Raw genomic sequence first — 12,685 nt, 5'->3', positions numbered from 1 at the left:
TTAAAAAATAAGCTTAGTCCTGATGTTACTATCGAAAAGTATAAGGCTCGACTTGTGGTCAAGGGTTATATAAAAAAGAAGGCAGAGATTTCTTTGATACCTATTCACCTGTCGCTAGACTGACCATGATAAGAATATTGTTTTCCTTGGCCGCATCACATGGTTTTCTCATTCATCAGATGGACGTTAAGACAACTTCTCTTAATGAAGAGTTGGATGAGAAAATCTATATGGCTCAGCCTGATGAGTATGTATTAGAAGGTCAGAAGGACAAGGTATGTAAGTTGCTGAAATATTTGTATGGTCTCAAACAAGCTCCTAAGAAATGACATGAGAAGTTTGATAGAAACATCTGCAGGCTTTGTAGTTAATGAAGCTGATCGATAGATGTGTGTATTATCGTCATGGTGGGGGTGAGAGAGTTATTCTATGCTCGTATGTTAATGACATACTGATTTTTAGGACAAATCTTGATGTGATTAATGAGGTTAAGTCATTTCTCTCTCGAAATTTTGATATGAAAGATCTGGGAGATGCTGATGTGATTTTAATCATCAAGTTGATCAAAGGTGATAATGGGATTACACTTTTGCAATCCCATTACGTGAAAAAGGTCCTAAGCCGCTTTGGCTACATGGACAACAAGATCGCTCCAACACCTTATGATCCTAGCTTAATACTTCATCAGAATAAAAGGATTGCTAGATATCATCTGAGATACTCCCAGATAATTGGATCAATCATGTACCTAGCTAGTGCTACAAGGGCTAATATCTCATTTGATATGAGCAAAGTGAGCCGGTTTACTTTTAACCTTGGTGACGATAATTGGCATGCGCTTGGGCGAGTCATGCACTACTTGCTAGGTACTATAAATTATGGACTTCACTATACCAGGTACCTATCAGTACTAGAGAGTTATAGTGATTCAAATTGGATATCCGATATTGATGAGATCAAAGTCACGAGTGGATATGTATTCACTCTTGGTGGTATTGCTGTTTCATGGAGGTCTTGCAAACAGACCATATTGACGAGGTCACCTATAAAAGCAGAACTCACACCGTTAGACACAGCTACTGTTGAGGTAGAACGACCGCGTGAACTCTTGATGAATTTGCCAGTAGTTGAAAATCCAATACCGGCTATCCTTATGAACTGTGATAATCAAACGATTATTATCAAAGCAAACAATTCTAAGGACAACATGAAATCCTCAAGACATGTAAAGGAAGATTGAAATATGTCAAAAAATTGAGAAACTCTGGAGTGATAGCATTGGATTATATCCAAACAAGTAAAAACATGTCAAATCAATTTATAAAGAGAATATCACAGAATGTGATAGATAATATATCGAATGAGATGTGTATGAGATCCATGTGAGTTATACTATAGTGCTAACCTAACCTATGTGATCGGAGATCTTGTGAATTAGGACATAGAAAGAATAAGCTATTGGTTAACTGAAGGAGAGTACCACACAACACACTTGAGTGAAAATGCAATACTCTCAAAATTTGTAAGGCAAGTTGACTATTGTTTTAATGTGTTCTGTTAGCTTTAATTAGCGAAGATGCTACCCTATAGGTCATTTTTGAAAGAACACACATATATAAGCCTGACTATTGTTCGAAGTCTATGAGAATTGGATGATCTCTAATAAACTCATGAAGAAATCATAGAGTATGACTTATATGCTCCACCTAAGGGGTAGCCTATTGACAGCCAAGTATCAGTTATAACTTTAAGTGAAACTTGTTTGTACAAAACTTACAATTAAAGACTTAGTCTATTGTCCAAGTTGTAAATGAATGTAACTTAATGTTCTAGGTGGATGTTCAACCCTAACATGTCTCTATTGAAATACTGGTATATCAAATAGTATTGAGAAAAAGACAAATATTCGTAGCCCTTTGATATCTGGTGGGGGATTGTTAGAATATATAGGTTTGGCCCATTATATTTGTATAATTCCAAATAAATCTCAAATGCCCAACCATGTGGAGGTAGGAGTCTATCTTCTAGTCACACCTTGCTAGTGGAGGTGGAGTGAGATAAACTTAAAAGGGATTCTCTCCTCTTCCACTTAGCATGTGTAGATGTGAGGACTAGAAGAACACACGCGCGTGCTCGCTCGCATCTGAAAGAACAATGATGTCACCCAGAGGGGAGGGTGAATAGGTGTTTTAACAAAACTTTGCCTCTTTTACTATTTGACCGAAACTTGCAGTGGAAATAAACTAACGGATTTTTCACAAGTGAAAAATCTAAATATGCTAGGCTCAACTAGTGCAAGATTATAATCCTAGAGTGAGACAAAGATTATTCAAATTAAGTAAGATAATTCTAATCTGAAAATTTGAAATTTCTGTTCACTGGAAGTTCCGGTATTGATCATCAGAAGTTCTGATTTTACTGTTTATCAGAAGTTCCAATTTTTTAAATCAAAAGTTCTGATCAATTCAAAATAGCAGATTTCAAAAGTATGAAATTGACTCTATGCACATAGAAACAAGCATACAAGTATGGATATCAAAGTAAAGCACAAAGTAAGTAAATACAAAAGCAAATGATTTATTACTGAAGTTCGGATATCTACCGATATCCTACGTCTTTGTTGAGGAAGCTTAGTTACACTTGAGCTGAGTCTTTTTTAACCCTTGTCCTCACGAGGTTGCACACATGATCTCCTCACCTCCACTATAGCCAACTCTTCATCCACTTCAGAGATGATGAGTTCCGCAACCACTTCCGGGCCTCCTCATAATCTTCACTTGAGGAGATCACCGACAATCCACCATTGAGTCGTCTAGGAGGCGGTGGTCTCTAAGAGTAACAAATTCCCGAACTAGTGCACGGTCAACACCGAGTGTTCAAACACATGCAACCTATGCAACAATCCGTGGGCTACCAAAGCACCACACCTCTTACACACCTCTCTCTCTACTCACTAAGTCACCAAGGTTTGATTTTCACCAAATCTTATTAGAGAGGGAAGGGGAGCACTCAAGGTGGAACATTAAGTTCAAAACACCTCACAAGAGTAGCACAAAACCCTCTTAGCAACCAGCCCCACGAAATGAGGCTAAATGGTATTTATACTCCACTCTGCAAAACTAGCTGTTGGGCAGATTTTGTACTGATCGAAAAACTAGCAAACTGAGAGCCCCAAATTCCTAAAACATTAGAATTTTTGACTGACATTGGAACTTCCAATTTCAGCACAGTTTACACTATGAAAATGGTGATAACTTTTGATTTTGAAGTCTGATTTTGAGATTTTGGATTCTACGAAAAGCTTATTCAGAGGGCTACACATCTCAACTGAATTCATGATCTCAAACACATTTGATCAAATCTAGGAACACTACGAAGACCAATTTAGACACTTCTACCTATTGTCCAAAGTTTAATCCCCCAAGATTAAACTAGGAACTACATGGAACATGCCAAACACCACTATGGCTTGCCTAAAACCACTTTTTACCACTAAGGCCAACAACACAAAGGGTTAGATCTAAAACACCTTTCAGATAATCTGGACTCCTAAAGTGAACTCTCAACACAAACTCATCCCACACTAAGCACATGGTTTGAGCACTTGACACAACAATCAAGCAATGCTTTTGGTAGTCCCTCTTGATAGTACGACTATCTATCCTATAATCCGGTCTCCCATCAAACTCCTTGTGATCGTCAAAACTAGAAAACCTATTCTAGTTATACCTTTGCATTGAGCAATCCCGTCGAACTAGAAAAACACATCATCCAAGTCTCGATGCTTCTCATAACTCTTCAAGGCTCGTTATCAACTCCTTTTCTCTTGATGACGATGATCATCCCCACTTCCATTTTGATATTCCGAAAGGTTGATGAAGTTTTCTTGATTGCACCAAGCATGAAAGACTTCTCTCTTTTTATCTTCATCTGGTTCACCACTTAGGCATGAACCGCAAGCATCAAACACACAAGTTGTCCACTAAACTTATCTTGATCTTGCTCTTCTGACTTGACATATTGAATATCTCAACTCAACTCATGCCTTCTTATGAAACCTTACCTCAACTCACCCTCAAGCATAAAGCACATATGTTAGTCTATAAAACCTAATTGGCAATATCATACCTTTAGTTACTTGATCTTCACAAGTAACTTAGCCTTTTTGCTTATTATCAATCTTCTTGAGCTTCTCATTCATCTCATGAGCATCACTAAGAAATCAATGACAACGATACATTTCTTTTGATTTTATGGCATTCTTCAATGAATTCATGCTTCATTTCTTACGCATCTTCTATAGAATAATCCTAATAATAATTCTCAATATAATTGTGAGTCCATAGGTATTATCATCACTTATCTGGGCACCACTTATAGTTCATTCATCTTGATACATATCTCTTCTCTATGCATCACATATGAAATATGTTATTAACAATTCTCAACAACATTGTTAGTACATAGATATTATCATTAATTACCAAAACCACACTTAAGGGCTAAATGCACTTTCAACCTCACCAGGCTGGGCCGTGGCCAGGGGCGGATGGCGTGCGACACCTGCTTGAATGGTCCGTCGAAATCGAGTTCAGTTGCTTGCGCAGGTGCGGGTTTTTTTTAGTTTTATTCTTTTTGCTACGTTGATAACATATAAGTATATGGAATTATGTCGGTTAAGAGGTTAAAAGTCTGATCGTGGTGCGTAACAGAGAATGATCATGTCGCGACTCAACCACATAATCATTCCTCTATATATATCTACCAGCCACCGTCACAAAAGTATATACACAATTAGAGTTTTACCAATTTTTCTCTGTTGTGTCGTCGCATGTAGTCTACTTTATTCCGCTGCGCCGGCATGCACCGAGGAACATGAGAGTAGGTCTCTAGAATCGATCGCTCTTGAGATACTACACCGGGAGAGGACGAATAAGGTTTTTGGGAAGCACTCGTCGTGACTGCTCACGATCTGCTTCCTCTACATCATCGCGATATACTTCGACTATATTATCATCTTCGTCATTGTCTATTGCTTCAACATCACGGGCTTTTGCATCATATGTCGTCATCGGATACGTACATTGCTATTTAGTCGAAACTCGTCAGAGCTAATCGAGCACTACTGAAGTAATAGTCGAATCTAATCGAGACTCATCGGAGCTAGTCCAAATCTAGTCGATATTGATTATTTGCGTATGTTCTTGTTCATGTTATATAAAAAAATGAATTAAATTAAATCTGAAAGCGCTATTTACCCCACCGTAGCATCTTGATCGAAGCTCAGCTCAACTCTTCGTTGAATTGATCGAACCACCCGTTTGGAACGCGAGAATTTTGTAAGATCCCTGTAATTTTTTCACTGATTAATGTAAACTTCATACGGAATTATGGTGAGATTTTGTACAGGTGCCTGATTATTTTTCTTTGCGCAAGTTATTGTAGTATTGCCTTGCAAGTTGTTTCAGCCAAGTTCATGACATCGTGAGCAGTCACAAAGCTGCTCATCATATATAATACAGTTTCGATCGAGTGGAGTTAAAAAAACCGAAGAGAGCCTAAGTTCTGGACCTGCCTGCTCGATTACAGCCTAAAACTCTGCAACCTGCAAGCCCCTGAATCTATACACTTCCCTTCTCCGGTGCACGTACCCTACAACAGCATGGGGTGCACGCACAGACAGCCATGGGGCATCACCTACAATGCCGCCGCGGTGGCGGCGCCCTGGGCCTCCGGCGCTTTCCTCTCCTTGACGGCGTCGAGGAACCCGACGTACAGGTCCGAGTGCCCCGTGTCGCACCTCGGGAGCACCGGCCTCGAGCCGCCGTCGGCCATGGCCCTGACGAACGCCACGAACTGCCGCCAGTTGTCGCCGTCGAACAGCTTCTTGTTCATGCGAAGGTACGTGAACGCGCTGAGCCCCGAGGCCCGGGCGGTCGCCACCAGCTGCGAGAAGGCCGCCTCGTCGTACCGCTCCAGCGCGTTCTCGCCGGCGAGCTCCACCCCGGCGGCGCTCGCCGCGGCCTTGACCTGCTGCACCAGCAGCTCGGGCGAGCAGCTGGCGTGCGGCGGCTGCTGCTCGTCCTTCATCTCCATGCACGTGAAGTTGAGCACGGCGCCCCGCTTGGCCAGCATGCGCGCGATCGGCGCGTACCCGTCGCCGCGCCGCGTGTTGAAGTACCCCGCGGTGAGCTCCGCGGCGTGGGAGCGCGTCCGGTAGTGCCAGTGGATGCCGGCAACCTTGGCGGAGAGCGTGGATCCCGTGCCGCCGAAGACGGATTCGGCGGCGGCCAGGACGCGGTCGCCGTGCTCCAGGAGCATGCCCGAGTACCATTCCAGGAAGAAGTGGCCGTACTCGGTGCTCCACGTGCCCTCGCGCCTGAAGAAGCCCGTCTCCTCCGGGAACTGCTTGTACTCGCCGGCGTCGTGCGGCCCGCTCCTCCCCCACTCCTCGTGCCCCGCCTCCACCGCCGCCGCCTTCAGCGACGCCTGCATGTACTGCACCAACACAAGCACGTACAGCAATTCAGCAAGCGCTCACTCATAGCTCCATGGAAACATTTCACTACTAGACAAGTGAAACATTTCCTACCTTGTCATAGCATTGGAACTCGCCGATGCCCGGGAAACGCCAGGTTCCATTGGCCTCTGGGTAGGAAGGATACCTCAGCTCTCCACAAGGCCCCATGCCTACTTGGACCTCCTGCAACAGTGAAACACGTCGTCAGATTTTGACACCTCAATTCTCTGTTTCAATGTCCAGTGATCGATAACAACAGGATGGGTTGGCTGATTGATTGGTAATTACCGCGATTACGTTGCCGAGGTAGCCGCGGAACCTGTCGCGGAAGCTGCGCATGTAGTCGGCGTAGACCTGGATGGGCGTCCGGCCCTTGAGCACCGGCAGCGTGTCGCAGCCGAGGGAGATGTACTCGGGGTTCCGCCGGCCGGACCTGTCCGTGTACACGATGTCCGGGTTGCTGCTCACCTCCTCCAGCACCCATGGCGGCAACGAGATGCTGCAAACGTCAGAGCAAGTGAGCAACCAACATCAATCACAATCAGAGTACCAACACAGACAAATAAATAATTTCTTTACCCTTTTCATCCAAGTTAGTATCAATCAGAGCATCCATCGATAACACAGATAAGCCCAGGGTTTTGTTCTCCGGTAAATAAAATTTACTGGAGATCACGGTAGATATGATTTATCGGATATATCGGACAAAATTCAAATAAAATTTAAACAAAATATAGGTAAACAGGTAATTTTTTTCTACCTGGGTCTACTGGTAGACCCGATATATTGGATATACTGGCCAATTTTTTTCCCTGGATAAGCCTACTCTAATTTATTTTTAATTCATGTTTCTTTAATCGCTTCTGTTACAAAATTATGTCCACCTAATCAGGCACAATTTGCTGTTGTTGGTTAGCAGAGGTGATTGGGGAATTAATTTTTGGACCTCTGTTCTCTTCTACTGCCACTAGACTATTCACACCTTTAACATTTCCTTGTCAAGACACAGAACCACTTGGACTAGATGGATTGAATTGCTTGCCGACCGGGAAATGTCATGCCCTTGCGTGCAAGGGAGCGATCAACGCAAGAAAAAGGGCAATTTTTTCGGTTTGTTAGTTTTCAAGTGCGTGATTACTAGTAGTAGAACACGGAGAGGCAAAATTAAGCAAGGTGAGGAAACGAATCTTACTTGCAGGAGTCGCCGACGTTGCCGCCGCACTGGTGGAACGACATGACGGCCTGGAGGCGGAGGCCGGCGCGCTCCACCATGCGCACGAGTTCGGCGTACGCCTCCCAGTCGTACCGGCCGGGGCCCTCCCGCTCCACCACGCCCCACCACACGTCCACCATGACGCCCTCCACCCCCGCGCCCCGCAGCGCCATCAGGCTCGCCGCCACCGCGCGCGGCCGCCCCAGCTGACCCCCCGGCCCCACCGTGTCCAGCGGCAGCATCACGTACACCGGCACCCCGCCACGCGGCCGCCCGTGGTCCTGCCCCGCGCCTCCGCCGTGCAGCAGCAGCGGCTCGGCCTCGGTCGGCGCGCGCTCCGCCGCCGCGGGCGCCGCCGCCCTGGCGAGGCGCAGCCTGCGGCTCGGCGCCGCGGCTTGGGCCGGAGAGGGCACGGCGACGCAGCACGGCGGCGCGTCGTCGCCCCCTGCCTTGTGCAGGAGCTTGGAGTTGGGGTCCACCGGCGACAGGAACGACGTGGTGGAACGCAGCGTCAGCGCCATGGCTTTGCCTTTGGATCAACAACAAAGCGAGAGAGAGAGAGAGAGAGAGAGAGAGAGAGAGAGAGAGAGAGAGAGAGATTTGTGGGAGAAGATGAGAGCTTTGCCTCGAATCGAATGATTTGCGAAGGCTGTGAGCAGATGAGAGAGCTAGCAGATTTGGGAGGGGAGGCTGGGTCAGGGTGGGTGATCTATATAGCGGAGTTTCCAACGGAGATACGTGACGGCGACGGGCACGAATTCTTTCTTACCGCTAATCAAATGATTAGCAAGTGTGAATGTGTGATTAGGACTAATTAAATGTTGGAGACAGATGATTACATCAGCATATCTATCTATCCGTCCGTCCGTTGGTTGCATGCTGACGGCGATCATGTGCCTATTACAGCCCCTAATTGTCCTGAGTAACACTACCTCTAATCCAGTGTTATTAGCACACGGACACGAATAGAATTTGAGTCAGATTTGTATATCTAATTTGGTAATAAAAAATTAAATATATAAAATATAACTTAGAATCTGATAAGTATGTCGGAATTCAATTTGGATTCGGACCGTTCGATTGGGTAAAGAAAATTACACCAGGTATACAGGTAACCAGAGGGCTGACGTGGCAAACTGCTAACGTTGTAGTCAGCCAGAGAAGCGGATTAGGGAGTGTGATTAGCGTAGCACGATTTACACGACGGGCCACGTGTCCACTCTACACTTGGCTGCGATTCTTGGCTTTGAAACGGATAAGAAAAGTATTATCCGTTCCGTCCGACGACACGGGAGGCCGACGTGGCTGGCGGTGGGTCCGGGCCGGTCCAAGTGCGAACGGGACGCGACGCGCGAGCTGGTTGCGAACGGTGTGATTCATGGCTACTTTTTTTAATATTAGTATAATTTGTAGATAAATCTGCATATTTATATTATTATACATATGAACTCATACAGCGTCTATCACTGAAGATTGATAAGTAACTGTATATTGCTAGTTGTCGACTGATATATCGTCTATTGTTGAAAAAAAATTATCTTATAAGACACATAAAAAATAAATATAAGGTTAGATCTCTAGTGGGTAGAAAATAAAAAACTCCACTAACTGAGCCAAGACTAGCTTTTTTTTTAAAAAAAAAACCCTTGTTCAACTTGTACCCAGTGGGAACATGTGTATTCCTGCATTTTACCCCTCTCCTTTTCCTTTTTATTTTTGACAATTTTCATGGCACAGTTTTTGTTCTGTTTGGGAAACAGTAGATTTTGGTGCTGTTTTTTGCGAGAAAATTCGGGGCCTGGAGTCACCGAGGTAACAAGCTCTGAAAACTTTGAGAGGAAAAGGTCACGGAGCACCGTGAAATTTGGACTTGGTAGCGAGATTGGCATTGTCTAATGTCTAGTGTAAAAGGAGGAGCAAGATTACCCTTCCTTCTACTAGTACTCCTATTTTGGCTAGGCCGTTGGTGTTTGGTACGTGGTCGGTTTGGACGCTTGCGCCTTTGCATAAACGCGAGTGACTCAGCATACACGCGGATCTAAACAACCTTGATAGCTCCAGCTCCCAGCTCAATCTCATCACACGTGGAGTTTATATACTAAAATAAACTGATTAACATATTTATTTCTAATTTAAAATAAAAAATAAGATGACTTATTCAAACAACACAAGTTATAGTGTACTTAACAAATCTTTAGAGCTACGGATACTTAGATCTAGGAATTTTTAGAGTTAAAACTATTGATAGGATCTCTTGTAAAAGCAGCTTGCTCCCAGTCCTTCCAAATGCGAGGGGATCGGCGAAGCGAAGTCACTCGGGCGGAGATGATTGTTTCTTATTGGTCAGGGTGTCATGCAAGTGGCGCCAAGGCCAGGGGAGGGACCGAGGGAGCGAATCATCAGAGACCCGGAGCTGGTGCTGACGCGGCCGCGCGCGGGCACCAAGAGCGAGCGCGTGGCTCGCGTGGCAGCCTTATCCGTCCCCGCGCCATCTCCACCCCATGTTCCCGGAGCCGCGGCGCGCTCTCCGGGCATCGCCGTCTCCTCCTGCGCTTTTCTGTTGGCCCATAGGCCCCGGCGCCGGCGACCTTTTCGGCCCCTTCCTAGATCCGTTTGTGGCTCTCGTTTCACTCACCGACTACTCTCCTGTCTCCTTTCTATTTCTTTGGAATTTGTTTTGTCGTGTTCACTTCAAATGAACTTTTACGAAAAAGACTTTTTGCGATTATTCTTTTTTTTAAGAGGATTTTTTGCGATTATTCTGGGGAGCTTGTTTACGTCTGGCCATGGTCCGGCCCAATATGCCTGCCGCTGATTGACCTAACGCTTGGCCATGGCCCGCTAGCGAGTCCGATGATGACAAGTGGCGCATGTGTAGTAAATTCAGTAAGTTACAAACTTACAACTCCAGATTCCGCCTCCAAGTTTGAATTTTCAGGCTTGGTTCAATTTTCAGGCCCCTGCTGATTGATTTTTCAGTTTACGCGAGGAAATAGAGAAACACTTGGGAACCACTTAGTGTGGTGGTAGAGATGTAAGCATACGAATTTATTCACTAAGGTTCAAATCCTACTGCATATGATTTACTTGCACGTGAATGATTTCAACGATATTATCTATACAAATATGTTAAAAAGGGTGGATGTGGTGTGGTGTGCTTACATACTAGTGATGCGAGTCATCTTGTAATCCAAAAATAAAAAAAGAAACAAGTCCCAGTGCACTTTGCAGAAATATCAGCTGATATTTCCTTCTTCGAGAGTTCAGACGTACTACACGGTCTGTGTTTTTCCTTGCGTGTCCGCCTCGCCGCGGACCACAGGCACCAGCTAGCTAGCCGTCCCCTTCGGTTCACACGGCGGCGTTGCGTGCCGGAGCTGCGCGGTCTCGACGGCCCACCGTTGCTTCGCTGATTCATGCGATGTGTGGCTCCGGCGACGAAGCGCTTCACAGGTGCTTGCGTGCGTGCGTGCGTGCATTCATGCGAACCAGACGAGGCGTTGCCTGATCCAAACCCACAGGTCACGGAGCGGCTAACGCGATGACAAGTCACTGTTTCGCAGAGCTTCAATCTCAGCTCCACTTCAGATATGAAGTTTTTATGCTAATATAAAGTGGATTTAACCTCTATAGTCTAAAATCAAAACAAAAAATCCTATCCAAACATACTTGATATACTTGGAGCTCTAAATCCATAAATTCTTAAGAGGTAGAGATACTAACTCTTTTTTTTTTAGCTATAGCTCTACCAAACATGCTCTTTTAACATTTAACATCAGCGGCACATCAAAATCAGGCGGCGTGCCGTGCGCTTATCTCCAGCAAGTTTGTGCTCGGTCAACCGGGAGCTCGCCCTGGATTGGTGATGGTGAATGCTGCAGCGAGGGTGCATGCAATCGCAGATGCCTTTTATTTGCTTCCAAGGATGTGTTGTGTGGTTCTTCATCCGGCAGGACGATGTTACAAGAAACTTTGGGAGTTTGGACAAAGCGAGAGGACCTCTGTTGTACAGGTACTCCTAATTGCGTGCGATGTTTTCAATGTGACTGCAACTGAAATATTGTAAAAGATAGTCGATCGAAGCAGCGGAAGAAACTGATAACAAAAGAAAGTGACCGCGCACAACTACAAATCAAGAAAGTGACGAACAAAAGAAGTCACAACGCATAATTATTCCCCTGCAAATAAATGCCACACCTAATTATCTACTAATACTGGACAAAACTGTAGCAACGTTACAAAATTTTGCATTTACAAACCATTGACCTACTAGTTTACAGCATTTACACCCAGCCAGGAAGTGTTGAATATAGGTCCCTATGTATGCTCTGATCACGGAGCCACAGACAGCAGTATATGATACAATATATGCTCCTCAGGCTTCCATCTTTTAGGTAGGGGCACCAAACCCTGTGGCCAGGATCATACTGTATATGCTCCTCGGATTTATACAGTATATGCTCCTCAGGAAAATACTTGTTGCGAGCACCCGGGTTCGAGCACCAGTGGGTGGCCCTCTTTTCCCTAGCCAGCTTTTCTTGGTATTAAGTCTCCGATGCTGGTTGTAGATAGGGCCCCGATATCTTCTTAGGCCTCAGTTCAGACTGTTCCTTTGGAAGACGAAGTGCCATGAATTGCGGCGAGCCGCTCTGAACTTGGTAGATATAGCATCCCCATGGGCAAGCATCAGATGACGCCCATATGATTTGCTCCTCAAACACTGCATCCTCAGCGTATCTCTCGTTCACGCAGAAGGCACAATAAAGAGGGGGCTCCTCGAAAGCAGGCACAGCAACGCATCCAAGAGCTACAAATCCGTTGGGTGGCCTTGGAAGCCATATTGATACAGGGCTCCTGTAATCCTCAGCACAGTTTCTCCAAACCTGCACGCAAGGCAAATATGAAAGTGAAATCCGTGAACCGAATTCCCAGAAGAATTTCCCCCATACAGT

The 12,685-nt window shown here is 45.2% G+C and overlaps 2 protein-coding genes across 2 annotated transcripts in view; both read right to left on the bottom strand.

Moving 5' to 3' along the window:
- Positions 1-5,447: 5,447 nt before the first annotated feature.
- LOC133903429 (beta-amylase 3, chloroplastic-like) lies at positions 5,448-8,418 on the bottom strand. Its single transcript, XM_062344811.1, has 4 exons — positions 7,713-8,418; positions 6,809-7,019; positions 6,593-6,703; positions 5,448-6,498 (listed from the first exon to the last, which is right to left on the bottom strand). The coding sequence occupies exons 1-4, from the start codon at positions 8,252-8,254 to the stop codon at positions 5,698-5,700; spliced, it is 1,665 nt and encodes a 554-aa protein (XP_062200795.1). The 5' UTR covers positions 8,255-8,418; the 3' UTR covers positions 5,448-5,697.
- A 3,414-nt stretch (positions 8,419-11,832) lies between these two features.
- The window catches only part of LOC133903301 (uncharacterized), a 33,909-nt gene continuing 33,056 nt past the window's right edge, over positions 11,833-12,685 (bottom strand). Inside the window, exon 63 of the mRNA XM_062344607.1 lies at positions 11,833-12,616. Within this exon, the coding sequence (XP_062200591.1) occupies positions 12,278-12,616 (339 nt within the window). The 3' untranslated portion in view covers positions 11,833-12,277. The remainder of the gene's footprint in view (positions 12,617-12,685) is intronic.

This window comes from Phragmites australis, chromosome 21 (assembly GCF_958298935.1).
Source record: "Phragmites australis chromosome 21, lpPhrAust1.1, whole genome shotgun sequence".
NCBI lineage: Eukaryota > Viridiplantae > Streptophyta > Magnoliopsida > Poales > Poaceae > Phragmites > Phragmites australis.
The sequence above is the reverse complement of the archived record's forward strand: the minus strand, read 5'-3'. Positions and strand labels throughout refer to the sequence as shown.